This window comes from Entelurus aequoreus, linkage group LG23, assembly GCF_033978785.1.
Source record: "Entelurus aequoreus isolate RoL-2023_Sb linkage group LG23, RoL_Eaeq_v1.1, whole genome shotgun sequence".
Classification (NCBI taxonomy): domain Eukaryota; kingdom Metazoa; phylum Chordata; class Actinopteri; order Syngnathiformes; family Syngnathidae; genus Entelurus; species Entelurus aequoreus.
In genome coordinates, this window is record NC_084753.1 from 20,289,175 (window position 1) to 20,309,875 (window position 20,701).

At 40.4% G+C, this 20,701-nt stretch overlaps 1 protein-coding gene across 2 annotated transcripts in view; it reads left to right on the plus strand.

Annotated features, from left to right (window-relative positions):
* The first annotated feature begins 5,077 nt into the window (after positions 1–5,077).
* The window catches only part of tmem214 (transmembrane protein 214), a 30,309-nt gene continuing 14,685 nt past the window's right edge, over positions 5,078–20,701 (plus strand). Inside the window, exons 1-4 of one of the 2 annotated variants that reach the window (XM_062034975.1) lie at positions 5,078–5,336; positions 13,199–13,398; positions 13,646–13,796; positions 18,777–18,911. In XM_062034975.1, the coding sequence (XP_061890959.1) occupies positions 5,186–5,336; positions 13,199–13,398; positions 13,646–13,796; positions 18,777–18,911 (637 nt within the window). In that variant the 5' untranslated portion in view covers positions 5,078–5,185. The remainder of the gene's footprint in view (positions 5,337–13,198; positions 13,399–13,645; positions 13,797–18,776; positions 18,912–20,701) is intronic. The other variant, XM_062034974.1, reaches the window with a different exon arrangement.

The window sequence follows — 20,701 nt, forward strand, 5'->3', positions numbered from 1 at the left end:
TTTAAAATAAAAAACAACAACAATTTATATAAGTAACAAATCAATCTATTACAATAATATATATTTAATTGTTTACTATATATTAGTAGTATAAATATTCAACAACATTATAATGACTATGCTGAATATATATACATTTTTAATTGTAACACAATTATTTGAAAATTATTATAAGATATGACATAAAATCTAGAATGAAAATATACATATAAACAATGAAACAAATACTATAAAGCGAGCTGACTAACCCAACTTGTAGCAGCCCGAAGCGGCCTACAAGCCACAGTGAACCGATTGAGACGCATAATACAGGTAGATTTAGCCCTTTAGCTCGTTCTACACCCTAGTCTACCGGACACCACACCTTAGTCATAGCTTAGTCATACAGCTTTGTAAACCAGCCATAATTAAGTGTATTCCCGAGGCCAGAGCACCTGACGTTGAAAGTAGTCTTAGGTAGCTGACTCGCAACAGGCCTAGTAAACATGTACGACAGGCTAATCGCACCACTAGCTATGCAAACATAGTTGTACACGTCGGCTTCAATGACACTAGGATGAGACAGTCAGAGATTACAAAGAGGAACATAGCTTGGACTTGTAATCTCACTTCAAAGATGTCTTCAACATCGAGTACTTGTCTCTGGCCCCCTGCCTGGGAGAGGCAATGATGAGAGGTATAGCAGATTAGTCACGCTTAATACGTGGCTTGCTAGTTTTTGTAGAGAACAGGGACTAACGTTTATTGATAATTGGCCCTCATTCTGGGGAAAACCGGGCATGCTAAGGAGGGAGGGCCTTCACCCTAACCGAGAAGGCGCCATCACTCTTTTCAGAAATATAGACTACTATTTGAGTCAAGCTTGACTAACTGCACTAAAGCAAGCTCGGACACAGGCAGTTACAGTGTGTATTAGTCCGGGTGAGGAGTCAGTTAAACTAGAACTAACCAGCGCCAGGCTGGAAAATTCCTGCACACATAGCATTTCTTGTAGAATAATACATAACTCACATCATGTTTTTTCTGTAGTGACTGTGCCAGAGGTGAACATGCATTCTACTAAGGTGGCAAATTATGACGCGTTAAATCTATTGCAGCACCAAGAAAATCATCTCAAGAGCCCCATCATATAAATTCCTCGAAGTTATCAAAATTATTTAAGGCGCACTACACAAAATAAACGTAACCTTATTAATAGTATGACGGATACCATTAACAAAAATTCCTCAAAACAGCCCACTACCCATATTATGGGCTTTTTAAACATCAGATCATTGTCTCCCTAAATGTTATTAGTTAATGAGGTCATGATAGACAACAATCTTAACGTCATTGGTCTCAGCGAAACTTGGCTATGACCAGATACATTTTCCCGCTTAACGAGGCATCTCCTCCAAACTATACGAGTGCACATATTGCCCGTCCCCTTAAAACAGGTGGAGGGGTCACACTATTATCCAATGAAAACCTTAACCTTAGCCCTAACCTAAGTAATAAATATAAATAATTTGAGGTGCTTACTATGAGGTATGTCACACCGCTATCTCTCTATCTGGCTATTATCTATCGACCCCCGCCCTATTCGGACTTTATCAGTGCATTTTCAGAGTTTGTCTCTGATCTAGTGATGCACGTAGACAATATAATGACGGATTTTAACATCCATATGAATACCCCCGTCCGACTCTATGCGTGGCACTCCAGACTAATTGATAGCCGTGGTCTTAAACAAATAATAGTAATGTCCGATCATTACCTTATAAAATTTGAAATTCTGACTCATTGTTAACAATGATTTAGCAACCGCAACATTAACACTATCACATCTACGACTCTTGCCTTTGGTTATGGCACCATTCCCAAATTATGGGGGCTCTATCGATAACCTCACTAACAACTTTAATGATTCCCTGCGCAACGCCATTGATAGTTTAGCACCGCCAAAGCTAAAAAAAGGCTCCTAAAAGGCATACCCTCTGGTTTACAGTAGAAACCAGAGCTCTTAAACTATCGTGTAGAAAGTCGGACCACAAATGGTGTGTGACAAAACTTGAGGTTTTCCATCAAGCATGGAGTGATAGTTTAAAAACTTATAAACACGCGTTTACCTTAGCTAAAACTAATTACTACTACAATCTCATCCGCCTCAACAAAAACAATCCTAAATATTTGTTCAGTACAGTAGCATCGCTAACCCAACAAGGGACCCCCCCCCCCCCCCCCCCCCACCCCCCAGTAGCGCTGCCCACTCGGCTGATGACTTTATGAATTCTTTACTAAGAAAATTGAACTAATTAGAAAGGGGATGAAAAACAAAAAGTCCCAGCTCCAACTGGGTTCTGTTAACGCAGATACGAATGTATGTACGATAAATATTGTACTTCAAAATCTCTCTTTTTGAAGAAATAACATTAGAGGAACTCCTGCTACTTGTAAATGGGACAAAACAAACAACATGTTTATTTGGACCACTTCCTGGGAAACCTATCAAGGAGCTGTTTGTATAATTAGGACCATCAGTGCTAAATATGATTAACTTAATACTTTCCTCTGGCACTGTTCCCTTAGCATTCAAAAAAGCGGTTATTCATCCTCTGCTCAAAAGACCTAACCTCGATCCTGACCTCATGGTAAACTCTGTGCCCCACCATACATTTTATCTTGAAAATCCTAATGATTTAACTACGGATGCTGATGCGTCATCCATGTTGCTGCAAATTGATCTTAGCGCTGCTTTCGATACCGTCGATCATAACATTCTCTTAGAACGTATCAAAACATGTATTGGTATGTCAGACTTAGTCTTTTCTTGGTTTAACTTCTATCTTACTCACAGGATGCAGTGCGTCTCCATTAACAATGTATGTTAATGTAACGTGCGAAGTTCCAAAGGGTTCGGTTCTTGGCCCTGCACGCAAATACGGTGTTAGCTTTCACTGTTATGCTGATGACACCCAACTCTACATGGCCCTAAAGCTGACCAACACGCCAGCTTGTAGTCACCTGGAGGCGTGTGTAAATGAAATTAAACAATGGATGTCCAGCAACTTTTTGCATTTTAACGCTAAGAAAACAGAAATGCTGATTATCGGTCATGCTAGACACAGGCACCTGGTTAATAATACCACCTTAACATTTGACAAATAAACAAATACACAAAGCGACTCTGTAAAGAATCTGGGTATTATCTTCGACCCAACTCTCTCTAACATTAAAAGTGTTACTTAAACAACCTTCTTTCATCTGTAATATCGCTAAAAGTTGTCCCATTTTGTCCACCACCAACGCTTATTCATGCGTTGGTTACGTCCCGTTTCGATTACTGTAACATATTATTTTCAGGTCTCCCTATGTCTAGCATTAAAAGATTACAGTTGGTACAAAATACGTCTGCTAGACTTTTGACAAGAACAGGAAAGTTGGATCATATTACGCCTATACTGGTTTACCTGCACTGGCTTCCTGTGCACTTAAGATGAGACTTCAAGGTTTTACTACTTTGGTATAAAATACTGAACGGTCTAGCTCTATCATATTTTGCTGATTGTATTGTACCATATGTCCCGTCCAGAAATCTGCGTTCAAAGAACTCCGGCTTATTAGGGATTCTCAGAGCCCAAAAAAAGTCTGCGGGCTTTAAGCGTTTTCTATACGGGTTCCAGTAATCTGCCCTACTGGTAACAGTAAGAGATGCTACCTCAGTAGAAGCATTTAAGTTCCATCTTAAAACTCATTTGTATACTCTAGCCTTTAAATAGACCCCTTTTTAGACCAGTTGATCTGCTGTCTCTATTTTCTGCTCCTCCCCCCTCTCCTGCATGGAGACTTTATCAGGTGTTCAAAGTCGGGACCCAGGATGGACCACTTTGCACCAGTCTCTGCACTGCTGACTTGTCTCCATTCAAGATGATCCCCTGCTGGCCTCCCAATGTACTGGACTTTCACCTGAAGACGGGACCTGGCGTGGACCACTCTTTATGCATCAGTCGGTGACATCTCTGCGCCCTGACATGTCTACATGCAAGAGGATCCCCTGCTGGCCCTGCTATGGACTGGACTCTCACAATATTAACCGTATCCACTTGGCTTTATTGCACCGGTCACCCAGGGGGGATCCCCACATCTGCGGTCCCTTCCAAGGTTTCTCGTTGAGTTTTTCCTTGCCCTGATGTGGTATCTGAGCCGAGGATGTCGTTGTGGCTTGTGCAGCCTTTTGAGACATCCGTGATTAAGGGCTATATAAGTAAACTTTGATTGATTGATTGATTGATAGATAAAAAATACAACACACAATCTAGAATGAAAATGTACAAGTAATGTAAGAAATACAAAAAATTAAAAAATCCCAAACATTTGAATAGGACATTTTGTTATTGCAAAGTTAATTTTTTTTATTTAACAATATAAATATACAGTGTAACAATATTTTTGTGACTATAAATAGATGTTGTATATAATGATACAAAATCTAGAATGACAATATAGAAATAGTGAAACAAATGATAACATACGAAAAAATCTTGAATGAAAATATTCTAGTAATGAAAATAATTATACAAAAATAGAAATATGCCAAAAGTTTGAATATGCTATTATTTATTAGATTTTTAATCAAATAATATACATACAGTGCAAACATTATTTGTATGAATATGAATGTTTTTTTGCATTATACTTATGTTTTTAATAAATTTTTATTAACTCTAAATATGATTTCAATGATACAGATATCATAAAGATAAACAAATCACATTTGACAACCACAAATACATCAAAATGTGAAGTTTATTTAAAACGATATATGATCTAAAATTGTACATGTGAAATACCTGTGTATATATAGAAAAACATTTTTGGGAAGAAAAAAAATAAAAAATTGGCATAAATTCAAGTGAAAGAATATTTGGGTTTGTATGTGTACTGCATCTTAGTGAAAGTTTCTTGAAAGTGTTAAATGTTGTAAAAGGGTAAGTGACTCATATCTACAAGTCACACGTGTACTAATACACTGAAAGTCGACGTCATAAGCCGTCGGACGGCGACGTGATGACGTCGCCAGCGCAACGAGACGTGGCACGTTGACGTAAAGATGATGAGCCTTCCTCCTTTATGCCATTAACGCTTCTCATTCAGGAGGGAGCCAGGAGGACTACCTGCTGTTAATACTTTTCTTTTGACAGGAGACATGGCGTCGAGTAATAGTTCCGGTGGCAAATGGGAGGTGGTGAAGAAGGGCAAGAAAAACAGCAGCTCAGTTGCTGCTAAAAACACAACCGTGAAGAAAATCAACTCCGGGAACAGAAAAGCTCTCGGGGAGTCAAACTACCCATCTAGACGTGAGTGAACACGGCCCTCGACAGCCCTGCCTTGGTTCCTTATACTTTTTTAAATAATAAAACCGAGTTTTTAATCATTTAATTATTGATATGTCTTCATCTTCAAACAACCTTAAATACATTTGACAATATAAGTAGCCAGCTGCTACAGAAGTTTGCGAGTGCTCATCAGTCGTTTGACAAGCTAGCTAGCTAGCATAGCATCTTGCGACACTTCCTAGCATGTTTGAAAGTGAACTGCTCAACCTAACATTCTTACATTCTTAATATTAGCCCACCAAGCGTATCTTAATATTATTAACTCCCTATGCGGTGTTTCTTCATTGTCAGGTCGTTTAGCCGCGGTGTCAACAGAGGCAACGTCATCATTTGTAAAGCATGTTAGCTCCCATGGAGTGGACACTAAAATACTGCATGTTAGGTCAAAAAACTTATTTAAGTAATATAATGCAACTTAATTCAGCACATGTGTATTTTAAGAATGTTCTCGTAGAACAACATTGCGACAATATGTACAGTGAACATGATGAAGATTAAAGGCCTACTGAAATGAATTTTTTTTATTTAAACGGGGATAGCAGATCTATTCTATGTGTCATACTTGATCATTTCGCGATATTGCCATATTTTTGCTGAAAGGATTTAGTATAGAACAACGACGATAAAGATTGCAACTTTTGGTATCTGATAAAAAAAGGCTTGCCCCTACCGGAAGTAGCGTGACGTAGTCAGTTGAACATATACGCAAAGTTCCCTATTGTTTACAATGATGGCCGCATGAAGTGAGAGAGATTCGGACCGAGAAAGCGACAATTTCCCCATTAATTTGAGCGAGGATGAAAGATTTGTGGATGAGTAAAGTGCAAGTGAAGGACTAGTGGGGAGTTGAAGCTATTCAGATAGGGAAGATGCTGTAAGAGCCGGGGGTGACCTGATATTCAGCTGGGAATGACTACAACAGTAAATAAACACAAGACATATATATACTCTATTAGCCACAACACAACCAGGCTTATATTTAATATGCCACAAATTAATCCTGCATAAAAACACCTGCGTGTTTGTTATGCTAGCTCCTAGCTCCTCTGCTAGCTCCTAGCTCCATAGAACACGCCAATACAATTCAAACACCTGATCAACACACACCATCACTCAGCCCAAAAGACCGTTTCCTTAACCCAAGGTTCATAAAGCTTATATATTTTTAAAAAGTTACGTACGTGACGCGCACATACGGTCAAGTTATCGAATGTTTAGCAGCCAAGGCTGCATACTCACGGTACCTGATATTCAGCTGGGAATGACTACAACAGTAAATAAACACAAGACATATATATACTCTATTAGCCACAACACAACCAGGCTTATATTTAATATGCCACAAATTAATCCTGCATAATAACACCTGCGTGTTTGTTATGCTAGCTCCTAGCTCCTCTGCTAGCTCCTAGCTCCATAGAACACGCCAATACAATTCAAACACCTGATCAACACACACAATCACTCAGCCCAAAAGACCGTTCACCTAACCCAAGGTTCATAAAGCTTATATATTTTTAAAAAGTTACGTACGTGACGCGCACGTAGGTACGGTATGTGTTATGCTAGCTCCTCTGCTAGCTCCTAGCTCCATAGAACACGCCAATACAATTCAAACACATGATCAACACACACAATCACTCAGCCCAAAAGACCGTTCACCTAATCCAAGGTTCATAAAGCTTATATATTTTTAAAAAGTTACGTACGTGACGCGCACGTAGGTACGGTACGTGTTATGCTAGCTCCTCTGCTAGCTCCTAGCTCCATAGAACACGCCAATACAATTCAAACACATGATCAACACACACAATCACTCAGCCCAAAAGACCGTTCACCTAACCCAAGGTTCATAAAGCTTATATATTTTAAAAAAGTTACGTACATACGCAAAAAAAAGCCAAAGCTGCATACTCACAGTAGCACGTCTGCGTCTTTGTCATCCAAATCAAAGTAATCCTGGTAAGAGTCTGTGTTGTCCCAGTTCTCTACAGGCGTCTGTGTATCCAAATCAAAAGTCCTCCTGGTTAGAGTCTCTGTTATCCGAGTTCTTCCATCTTGACTGCATCTTTCGGGAATGTAAACAAAGAAGCGCCGGCTGTGTACTGTTGTGGCTGACTACGTTCGAAAAATACGTCCATTTCGCACCGACAACTTTCTTCTTTGCTTGCTTGGCTTCCTTCTCCATAATGCAATGAACATGATTGAAACAGATTCACGAACACAGATGTCCAGAATACTGTGGAATTATGAAATGAAAACAGAGCTTTTTCGTATCGACTTCAATGTGGAAGGCATACCCGTGTTCGCCGGGCTACGTCACGCGCATACGTCATCCTCAGAGGCGTTTCGAACCGGAAGTTTAGCGGCAAATTTAAAATGTCACTTTATAAGTTAACCCGGCCGTATTGGCATGTGTTATAATGTTAAGATTTCATCATTGATATATAAACTATCAGACTGCGTGGTCGGTAGTAGTGGCTTTCAGTAGGCCTTTAAGCATATGGCATTTAAAATAAAATAAAAAAATATTCATGATGCTTTATAACAGGGGTGGGCAATTATTTTTTACCAGGGGCCGCATGAGCAACCCGAGCGCTGCTGGAGGGCCACATCGACAATATTTCAATTACATTTTGCTCAATAGTATGTTTGATATATACCGTAAGATAAATAATAATAATAATAATACTTTCATTTAACCTAATTTAACTTTATACCAAAAGCACTGCTTTGGAAATCATTTTTACCCCTTTCAGAGATCACATTTAGTTCCCCTTAAACATCCTCATGTTGCACAATGAAATGTAAGCATAGTATGAAGTGTGCATTCCTGTAACTTTCTCTAGTAACAGCATTCCATGATTAATATAAATAAATTAACATTAATAATAAATGACAGTAAAATAAGCACACGTATGACTGAGGAGTCATAGTGTAACTTTGTGTGGTGTTTGAGTTGTCCGACTTTTTGTGTGCCCATAAACGCACCAGTGGTTTAGTGGTATGCGTGTTGGTGACAGATGACAAGTTGATTTTGGCCTGGTTTGTACGGCAAAAAATGACTAGTTTTTCGAGATAAAAGTGTTTTACTCATGTTTTTGGTGTGGTTATGGCCGAATATAAACAGTTTTGCTCAATAAAGTGATCAATATAATTCCTGGCCTCGAAGCATCTCGATAGACGTTACAATAATTGAACGGTGTTCAATTGAACGGTGTTGACGAACACCGTTAGGGCCGCTTGTTGTCACTGTCACTCAAAGTTGCGTTGCAAAATTACACAGAATAAATGTGTTTATTTTGTTTAGAATTACAGATGGGATTTGATTTGGTGCGCGGCATATATTTGCTGTGCGCAGAGGACGCTTGAGCAGTGTGCAATTGCGCAGGCGCGCACCTTAGAGGGAACGTTGCTTGGCAGTCCATGTCTTGTTGAAAACACGGCATTCGTCATCAACTTTTCTCTTTTTAGCGTCTTGGGTGTAAACCGTGCATCACTTGTCGCTGTGCACCTTCACTCACAGGTTACACACAGACATACGCCCATAAATAACACTTTTCAAAATAAAAGCAGCACAGTTGTATTGCGCGCACGACATACACTACCGTTCAAAAGTTTGGGGTCACATTGAAATGTCCTTATTTTTGAAGGAAAAGCACTGTACTTTTCAATGAAGATAACTTTAAACTAGTCTTAACTTCAAAGAAATACACTCTATACATTGCTAATGTGGTAAATGACTATTCTTGCTGCAAATGTCTGGTTTTTGGTGCGATATCTACATAGGTGTATAGAGGCCCATTTCCAGAAACTATCACTCCAGTGTTCTAATGGTACAATGTGTTTGCTCATTGGCTCAGAAGGCTAATTAATGATTAGAAAACCCTTGTGCAATCATGTTCACACATCTGAAAACAGTTTAGCTCGTTACAGAAGCTACAAAACTGACCTTCCTTTGAGCAGATTGAGTTTCTGGAGCATCACATTTGTGGGGTCAATTAAACGCTCAAAATGGCCAGAAAAAGAGAACTTTCATCTGAAACTCAACAGTCTATTCTTGTTCTTAGAAATGAAGGCTATTCCACAAAATTGTTTGGGTGACCCCAAACTTTTGAACGGTAGTGTGTGTGTGTGTGTGTATATATATGTATGTATGTATGTATGTATGTATGTATGTATGTATGTATATATATATATATGTATGTATATATATATATATATATATATATATATATATATATATATATATATATATAATATAAATGGGAAAAACCTGTTACCTTTTCTTGTTAATCTTTTTGTCTTGTGTTTTTGTATTTCTAGCAATAACACAATGGTGGGGTCTATTTTATGTTGATGGCCAAAGTGACTGAGTCCCAATCCTTTTACTGATGATTCTGATCAATTTACTGCTATTCTAGTGTGTATTAGGGCTGCAACTAACGAGTAATTTTATAATCGACTAATCTGTCGATTATTACTTCGATTAATCGATTAATAATCGGATAAAAGAGACAAACTACATTTCTATCCTTTCCAGTATTTTATTGGGGAAAAAAACAGCATACTGGCACCATACTTATTTTGATTATTGTTTCTTAACTGTTTGTACATGTTGCAGTTTATAAATAAAGGTATATAAATTTAAAAAAAAATTGCCTCTGCGCATGCGCATAGCATAGATCCAACGAATCGATGACTAAATTAATCGCCAACTATTTTTATAATCGATTGTAATCGATTTAATCGATTAGTTGTTTCAGCCCTAGTGTGTGTTATTGGAAATTCCAAAACAAAGCACTTCTTTCCACTAAAAATAGTCATAAAAAACTAAAATCCAATAGGCGCACACCTGAGTATAGCTACGAACATGTAGAGTTCACACACCCACACAATTGTTCTTGTGTTATCCAGTATATCTTATCAGAAAATATATCGATAGAGTATTAAAAACTAGCGTAGCAAGCAGTTACTTGTCATGCAGAAATAGTAAACATGCCTTTAATTGATCCGTGGATTAGTTATAACTTTCTCTTTCAATCAATCATTTTGTTCAGTTCAGGACACATGTCGGTACTCATACGACAAGAATGAATAACAAAATAAAATATGAAGCCTTACTTTGACACATGTTCTCATTTAAATAGATTTTGACTAAAGTTATAGCTGAGAGGAACACAATAGCAAGATGGTGAATGTTTTACAAGAAACAATGTTTAAGGTGAATATGGCTAGATTTACAACAAATGAAAATGTTGAATACATGTATTTTATATTTTTTATAATCATTAGACAAATTTAGAGGCAGCGGACAGGTACCGACAGGCCAAGCGGTGTGCGTCTTCAGCGGTCGCGGAGGCAAAAACTCGGACATGGAAGGAGTTAGGGGAAACCATGGAAAACGACTTCCGAACGGCTTCGAAGTGATTCTGGACCACCTTCCGCCTCCTCAGGAAGGGGAAGCAGTGCACTATCAACACCGTGTATTGTGAGGATGGTGTTCTGCTGACCTCAACTGTGGATCGGTGGAATGAATACTTCGAAGACCTCCTTAATCCCACCAACACGTCTTCCTATGAGGAAGCAGTGTCTGGGGAATATGTAGTGGACTCTCCTATTTCTGGGGCTGAGGTTGCTGAGGTAGTTAAAAAGCTCCTCTGTGGCAAGGCCCCAGGGGTAGATGAGATCCGCCCGGAGTTCCTTAAGGCTCTGGATGCTGTGGGGCTGTCTTGGTTGACAAGACTCTGCAGCATCGTGTGGACATCGGGGGCGGTACCTCTGGATTGGCAGACCGGGGTGGTGGTTCCTCTCTTTAAGAAGGGGAACCGGAGGGTGTGTTCTAACTATTGTGGGATCACACTCCTCAGCCTTCCCGGTAAGGTCTATTCAGGTGTACTGGAGAGGAGGCTACGCCGGATAGTCAAACCTCGGATTCAGGAGGAACAGTGTTTTCGTCCTGGTCGTGGAACTGTGGACCAGCTCTATACTCTCGGCAGGGTCCTTGAGGGTGCATGGGAGTTTGCCCAACCAGTCTACATGTGCTTTGTGGACTTGGAGAAGGCATTTGACCGTGTCCCTCGGGAAGTCCTGTGGGGAGTGCTTAGAGAGTATGGGGTGCTTAGAGAGTATGGGGTATCGGACTGTCTGATTGTGGCGGTCTGCTCCCTGTATGATCAGTGTCAGAGCTTGGTCCGCATTGCCGGCAGTAAGTCGGACACGTTTCCAGTGAGGGTTGGACTCCGCCAAGGCTGCCCTTTGTCACCAATTCTGTTCATAACTTTTATGGACAGAATTTCTAGGCACAGTCAAGGCGTTGAGGGGATCTGGTTTGGTGGCTGCAGGATTAGGTCTCTGCTTTTTGCAGATGATGTGGTCCTGATGGCTTCATCTGGCCAGGATCTTCAGCTCTCACTGGATCGGTTCGCAGCTGAGTGTGAAGCGACTGGGATGAGAATCAGCACCTCTGAGTCCGAGTCCATGGTTCTCGCCCGGAAAAGGGTGGAGTGCCATCTCCGGGTTGCGGAGGAGACCCTGCCCCAAGTGGAGGAGTTGAAGTACCTCGGAGTCTTGTTCACGAGTGAGGGAAGAGTGGATCGTGAGATCGACAGGCGGATCGGTGCGGCGTCTTCAGTAATGCGGACGCTGTATCGATCCGTTGTGGTGAAGAAAGAGCTGAGCCGGAAGGCAAAGCTCTCAATTTACCGGTCGATCTACGTTCCCATCCTCACCTATGGTCATGAGCTTTGGGTTATGACCGAAAGGACAAGATCACGGTTACAAGCGGCCAAAATGAGTTTCCTCCGCCGGGTGGCGGGGTTCTCCCTTAGAGATAGGGTGAGAAGCTCTGCCATCTGGGGGGAGCTCAAAGTAAAGCCGCTGCTCCTCCACATCGAGAAGAGCCAGATGAGGTGGTTCGGGCATCTGGTCAGGATGCCACCCGAACACCTCCCTAGAGAGGTGTTTAGGGCACGTCCGACCGGTAGGAGGCCACGGGGAAGACCCAGGACACGTTGGGAAGACTGTCTCCCGGCTGGCCTGGGAACGCCTCGGGATCCCCCGGGAAGAGCTGGACGAAGTGGCTGGGGAGAGGGAAGTCTGGGCTTCCCTGCTTAGGCTGCTGCCCCCGCGACCCGACCTCGGCTAAGCGGAAGAAGATGGATGGATGGCATTAGACAAATGGCCCATCACTTTTGAACAATTAGTTGTCCAACCTGTGCCCCCAATCTTGCTCAAATTTTACAATTTTTGTCAGACTTTGGGGTTTGATAACAGTGCCACCATGTGGTGTATTTGTCAGGAAAAATCATAATAAGTGTGCATGTCTTGTCAAAGTGTTGCATTTTTTCCACTCACATACACCTAATATAGATGATGATGTCAGCCCCGCTCGATCAGGATGCAGTTATGGCATATTGATCATATCATAATACCATGAATAAAGAAATGCTGAACACGCTTCTTAAAAAAATACATCAAATACCTCAGTTGATTTCTAACCATCACACTATTTAATTGCAAGTTAAAACTTGTCACTTTTAGTTGGCTAACTGAGCTTTCCAACTTTTGTGGGTGTGTAATTGGTCTTGCATGAATTATGTCTCTTATGATGCCAATTCATTACGCAAGGATTTGTAGCCGGGAAGGATAAGAACAGCACTGTGAGAGGAGGGGGAGGGGTTGGGTGGATACAATATGTTCATCCCATAAATGGGAGGATTGTGGCGAAAATACAACAGTTGGACCTACAAGTTTGAAATTGACAACGCATTGGCGGCTGTGTCTGTAGAAGTCCAATCACAGCTTCGCCTTGTGTCCCTCAGTGCCCGTGAGGATGTCGGAGACGTTGTTTGAATCCCTGGAGAAGATCGGAAAGAAACAGAACAAAGAGCAGGTACCACCACCAGGTGAACCTCCTAACAAGAAGTCCTCTTCATTGAGTAAACCAGCCAAGAAGTCACCCAGCAGCAGCAGTCCAGCCACAAAGGCAACTCACAAAACACTAGAGGATGCCTTTAAAGCTGTGAGTACCCTTTTTGTTTTTTCTTAAAAGTTGATGTTTGAAGGTACAAAAGTAATTGCTTGGATAATTTTTGTTACGATGATGAATATAAAGGCCAAGTCATTAACATTTTTAACATTTTAATCTAATAAACCAGAGAACAAGCTGCTTGGAATCACATGCTGCATCCCCAGTTCATCTTTTGCATAAAGGCTCTTTGTTGGAAGTGTGGTATTGATGTTTGCCACTGTTCTGCTCCCATCACCAGTTAGATATCAGTGACCTGAAGCAGCAGTTGGCCAACAGTCAGACCCTGTTCCCCAAAAATCCGTCTGTGTGGTTGAAGGACCTAGCCGGGTACCTCAATCTCAAATTGACTGCTCCTGAGACGGAGCCGACCCTCAGCAGCTATGCTCATGGTGGGTTCACACTGTGAGATGTGTGTCCTTGTGCATCAATATAGTAAAATATTACATGTACAATGATGTGCATATCATATTTAAAATCTGAGCACGCTTACATAGAGGAGAATGTTGTTTTATTTGCCAATGTGTCAAGGCGAAATGGAAAAAAATTGTAAGTAAAAAAATTAAATAAAAATACACTGTTTTGTAATTACAAAACTCAAAACCAGTGAAGTTGGCACGTTGTGTAAATGGTAAATAAAAACCGAATACAATGATTTGCAAATCCTTTTCAACCTATATTCAATGGAATACACTGCAGAGACAAGATACTTAAAGGCCTACTGAAATGATTTTTTTAAAATTTAAACGGGAATAGCAGATCCATTCTATGTGTCATACTTGATCATTTCGCGATATTGCCATATTTTTGCTGAAAGGATTTAGTAGAGAAAATCGACGATAAAGTTCGCAACTTTTGCTCGCTGATAAAAAAAAACCTTGCCTGTACCGGAAGTAGCGTGACGTCACAGGAGCTAGGATTCGTCACAATTCCCCATTGTTTACAATGGAGCGAGAGAGATTCGGACCGAGAAAGTGATGATTACCCCATTAATTTGAGCGAGGATGAAAGATTCGTAGATGAGGAACGTTACAGTGAAGGACTTGAGAGGCAGTGATGGACGTATCTTTTTTCGCTCTGACCGTAACTTAGGTACAAGCTGGTTCATTGGATTCCACACTCTCCTTTTTCTATTTTGGATCACGGATTTGTATTTTAAACCACCTCGGATACTATATCCTCTTGAAAATGAGAGTCGAGAACGCGAAATGGACATTCAGTGCCTTTTATCTCCATGACAATACATCGGCGAAATGCTTTAGCTACGAGCTAACGTGATAGCATCGTGCTTTAACTGCATATAGAAACAAAAAAATAAACCCCTGACTGGAAGGATAGATAGAAAATCAACAATACTATTAAACCGTGGACATGTAAATACACGGTTAATGCTTTCCAGGCTGGCGAAGGTTAACAATGCTGTGCTAACGACGCCATTGAAGCTAACTTAGCAACCGGACCGCACAGAGCTATGCTAAAAACATTAGCTCTCCACCTACGCCAGCCAGCCCTCATTTGCTCATCAACACCCGTGCTCACCTGCGTTCCAGCGATCGGCAGAAGGACGAAGGACTTCACCCGATGCGTTTGGCGGCCCGGAGACGTAGGAAGTCAAGGTGAGGTCGGCGGCTAGCGCGGCTAGCGCTCCAACAAAGTCCTCCTGGTTGTGTTGCTGTAGTCCGCTGCTAATACACCGATCCCACCTACAACTGTCTTCTTTGCAGCCTTCATTGTTCATTAAACAAATTGCAAAAGATGTCCAGAATACTGTGGAATTATGAAATTAAAACAGAGCTTTTTGTATAGGATTCTACGGGGTACCATAACTTCCGTTTTACTGACTTCGTCACACGCATACGTCATCATACCGCGACGTTTCAGCCGGATATTTCCCGGGAAATTTTAAATGTCACTTTATAAGTTAACCCGGCCGTATTGGCATGTGTTGCAATGTTAAGATTTCATCATTGATATATAAACTATCAGACTGCGTGGTCGGTAGTAGTGGGTTTCAGTAGGCCTTTAACGTTCAAACTAGAAAACTTTATTTTTTGCAAATATTAGCTCATTTGGAATTTGATGCCTGCAACATGTTTAAAAAAAGCTGGCACAAGTGGCAAAAAAGACTGAGAAAGTTGATGAATGCTCATCAAACACTTATTTGGAACATCCCACACATGAACAGGCTAATTGAGAACAGGTGGGTGCCATGATTGGTATAAAAGCAGCTTCCATGAAATGCTCAGTCATTCACAAACAAGGATGGAGCGTGGGTCACTACTTTGTGAACAAATGCGTGAGCAAATTGTCGAACAGTTTAAGAACAACATTTCTCAACGAGCTATTGCAAGGAATTTAGGGATTTCACCATCTACGGTCAGTAATATCATCAAAAGGTTCAGAGAATCTGGAGAAGTCCCGGCAAGGCACATACCCAACATTGAATGCTTGTGAACTTCGAGCCCTCAGGCGAGGCAGTACTGCATCAAAAACCGACCTCAGTGTGTAAGGGATATCACCACATGGGCTCAGGAACACTTCAGAAAACCACTGTCAGTAACTATAGTTTGTCGTTACATCTACATCATTTAACTTATAAGTGCAAGTTAAAACTACTATGCAAAGGCAAAGCTATTTATCAACACCCAGAAACGCCGCCGGCTTCGCTGGGCCCGAGCTCATTTAAGATGGACTGATGCAAAGTGGAAAAGTGTTCTGTGCTCTGACGAGTCCACATTTCAAATTGTTTTTGGAAACAGTGGACGTCGTGTCCTACGGACTGTTATAAGCGCAAAGTTCAAAAGCCAGCATCTGTGATGGTATGGGGGTGTAGTAGTGCCCAAGTTAGGGCTGGGCGATATGGCCCTTTATTAATATCTCTATTTTTAGGCCATGTCACGATACACGATATATATCTCGATATTTTGCCTTAGCCTTGAATTAACACTTGATGCATATAATCACACCATATTTCAATAACTGCCGAATAAAAATGAGTTGCATAATAGGAAATCAAATAGTATATGTCCTTTGCTATGTGGTAGGTTACTGCGGACGTTATCTCCTTCTGTTGACTACGGTGTTTTCATAAGGTGTTGATCTGGAAATGGTTGCTTGGGCATTTTGTGGGTGTGGCACCGAACGGAAATGTTGACATGCAGAGTTTCAAGCACTCTTCATTCTCTAGTGGGTGACTTTTCAAATTATGCTACACATTAGCAGTGCTGCTGCTTTTTGTAGCAATGCTTTTGCCGCATACTTGACATATTACGGTTGTCCAACATCTTCCCGCGTGAAGCCAAACCACCGCCAGACGATGGACCCCGTGCTGTTTTTCTTGGGAATTAATTCTTCCTTCATTTGTTACCAGATTCACACCTTTTTTCTCTCGTATACCACTCGCACCTCTCCGCTAGCATCACAGCTAACGTTACCATGTCTCTACCTCTCTGCTCGGCGAGAGCGTATGATGTCGCACGCGCGACAGTATCATGTATGTAAGAGGGTGCGCTTGTTTTATGTCTCTGTGAAGCAGAGACAAGAAAGCGTGAGAAACACCTGAAGTGTAATGCCTGCAGCTAAAAGCAACTGCGTGAGAACGTATACGGTACTCAAATATCACGGTATACCGTATTTTTCGGATTATAAATCGCTCTGGAGTGTACGTCGCACCGGCCGAAAATGCGTAATAAAGAAGGATAAAAACATATACGTAGCACTCGAGTATAAGTCGCATTTTTGGGGGAAATTTATTTGATAAAATCCAACACCAAGAATAGACATTTGAAAGGCAATTTAAAATAAATAAAGAATAGGTGCTATTTTTGTTCAGTTTTTATAAGTTACCGCCAATGTAGAAATGATCCATTTGAATAGCTACGGCAGTAGCATATAGCAGTTAGCATCCCATGACCCACAATGCACTTCTGCCATGACCCGTCCCCGCCGAATTCTTATTGGTTGACGTGTGTGTGACGATTGCTGACATTTTTTGCTTCGTCTCTTCCGTGAATGAGATAAATAATATTATTTGATATTTTACGGTAATGTGTTAATAATTTCACACATAAATCGCTCCGGAGTATATGTCGCACCCACGGCCAAACTATGAAAAAAACTGACTTTTAATCTGAAAAATACGGTAGTCATTTTCTATATCGCACAGAGACAAACCAGCGATATATATCGAGTATATTCGATATATCGCCCAGCCCTAGCCCAAGGCATGGGTAACTTACACATCTGTGAAGGCACCATTAATGCTGAAAGGTACATACAGGTTTTGGAGCAACATGTTGCCATCCAAGCAATGTCTTTTTCATGGACGCCCCTGCTTATTTCAGCAAGACAATGCCAAGCCACATTCTGCACGTGTCACAACAGCGTGGGGTCGTAGTGAAAGAGTGCGGGTACTAGATTGGCCTGTCTGTAGTCCAGACCTGTCCCCCATTGAAAATGTGTGGCACATTAGGAAGCGTAAAATACGACAACTTAAGCTGAACAACTTAAGCTGTAAATCAAGCAAGAATGGGAAAGGTCTCCTCAGTTCCCAAATGTTTACTGGGTGTTGTTAAAAGGAAAGGCCATGCAACACAGTGGTAAAAATGACAAAAATTGTGATTTTATATATATTGTGATACATATCGTTATCGACTGATATGGGGAAAAAAAAATATTGTGATGATTCCCCCCAGATCCCGTGAATCTTCCAATACGCCTTTATTCAGTTAACCACCACATATCCTACAGTCGCCGTCTGCGTGGTCTACAAAGTCAGATAACTGCCTGCATCTCTAACACTGCCAAACAACTTTGGCGTTAACAGCTGTGGATGTAGACAACCTCTCAATGTAGTTTTTAATAACTCCAGATTATTTGAAATATCATGAGTAGTCAGCAGCTTTATCTACGTCTGCTTACACTTTAAATGTTGTTTGTGCAACTCTGCTGTTGGTGTAAAACTTGTAATATTTGCTGTACTGTAGTTCACAATGAACTAACCATTGCTAATATTGCTGACTGAGCTTTTGCTCATGACCGCTATTGCAGCAGTGATTCTGTGGCTGTGTTGTGCAATATCCTTGTCAATAAGTGACTGAGGTGCAGGATCAGACCACCTGTTAATAACCACCACATGCATCGTTTTCTTTAAATGTTTTTTTTTTTAACATTTGTCAGATGTGCATGCATGTTTTACTACAGTAAAACATCCAGTATCACCTTTATTCAACTATAACGTTTTTTTCTCCTCTGCAAACCTGCTAACAAACTACAATAACATCCATAAGTATAGTATACTGTATACGTTACTCATGGGGATTTGCTGATCAGTTTCTGTCAGACTTTCCATCACTGTTCTTGTTTTTGTCTAGACTACCCTTACTGTCTTTCTGGAAAGGAGCTTAAGACTGTGATCAAAGGCCTCATTGGGCGTTGCAGCGACATCCTGCCAGATTTCTTTGACCACTGTGTTTACACCATGCTTCGCGAGCTGGACAGGCCGTCAGGTAGGCAATGGCTATAATGGCCATGTGGACAGTAAATCTATACTGGTTTCCAAGCTGTACACTGACTTTTTTAAAGTATATCCAAATGTAATTCAATTCATCCCTTTAAAAAGAGTTAATAAAACGGTTGCTGAAATGTAAGGGGCTTATTGTGAGATAATGTATACAGTGGGACCCTGATTTACGGACTTAATTGGCTCTTTAACAGAGTTTATGAATAGAAGTTTTTTTTAAGCAAATTTCTTCTTAAAAAAAACAATGTAAATATGAATAATGGAGTGCAGCCTCGACAAAAGTTCATATTTTAGTATATGTTTGTACACTTCGAACACAACGTTAAGCGCTGTACAGTACTATATATTAAACATGACAAAGGGTGTATTGTATCAACTTTCTATTTATTAACATCAAAACAACTATCTGAACTGTCATTTGAAGTTGCTCTGCCGACTTGCATACATACTTTCAATAACTGTGTAGTGCACCTAGTTTGAAATCACAAAACCCCTTAACTTGGACAGCCAGCTTGCTATAATGATTAGGAATAAAGAATACAAATATTTACCTTGTCGTTTAATCAAGAGGTAGAGAGGAGGAGAAAGTGTTGACTACCGTGAAGGTTTCAAAGCTACACATCGCTTGTCAACTGCTTTCTCTGGATTCATATTGAGCTAGAAAAACTAGAATAATGTTGTAAGGAAGCTAAAAACACTTAAAAGGCACATAAAGTAGCACAGTAGCTAACAGCAACACTGACTGAAAGACTGAAAGGGCAGTGAGCACCAGAGAGCAATCAGAGCCAACCCACAATTGCTGTGCTGCAAACATGAGTGGATTAAACGTTTGTACACAGGGACCATTTTCGTACACCAAAGCATTTTTTTTATCCGGTCTGTGGTTCCTAAAGAAAAAAAGTTTGTATATACTGTATTTACATACATACAAATAGTATTATTATGCAATATTACAACTAGGGAAGTATAAACAGGATTAATGATAAACTATGGTACAACTCCTGACAGTATTACTGTTTTTTAATTAAAATTAATTGCAAATCCGTGATTAATAATTGCACTTAAATTTACAGACCAGTGACGCTGTTCATTTCCTGGGCAAGCAAGCTAGCATGCTAATGGATGGCGAGCTAGCTTAAATGCTAACATGAGTACAAAAGACAATGACTTCATTACCCATTACAATTAACATCCTCCAATCTAAACTTGTATAAGGTATTTAGTTGTGTACATTAAATTCACAGACTGTGCTCTTAGCAGAGTGATAGATCGATACTCTGAAGACTTACACAGAAGTGTCTACAAGAGAATGTAAACCAGCGTAACGTCACATAATCTGGACGTGCAACACTCCTTTTCCCTTTATCATTAAAAAAAAAAATCTTAACCTGGGCAAATTAAAACAGGATAAACATTTAACACTCAAATAAAACATAATAGGGCTCTTAAGAACAATATTTAATGTTTCTTCTGCCAAAAAAATAAGTTTATTTATTTTTGTGTGAAACTTGGTTAAAGTACTTCAGTGTGTGTATAAGTACCTTTTCAGCACCTTCAACAATATTGTGACAATTATAACTGGTCACAACAACGGGCATATTTTATTTTTATATTATTGCATCCCTAATTACGACTTGGTCAGTTGACTTAGCGTCATTAAAGAAAAATGTTATTATGCTTAAACACCGACTCATATAGAGGTACAAAAAATTGGACACTACACATAGAAAAGGTCCAGTAATTTCTCTATCATCTGGATCTGAGACTAACTTTTGT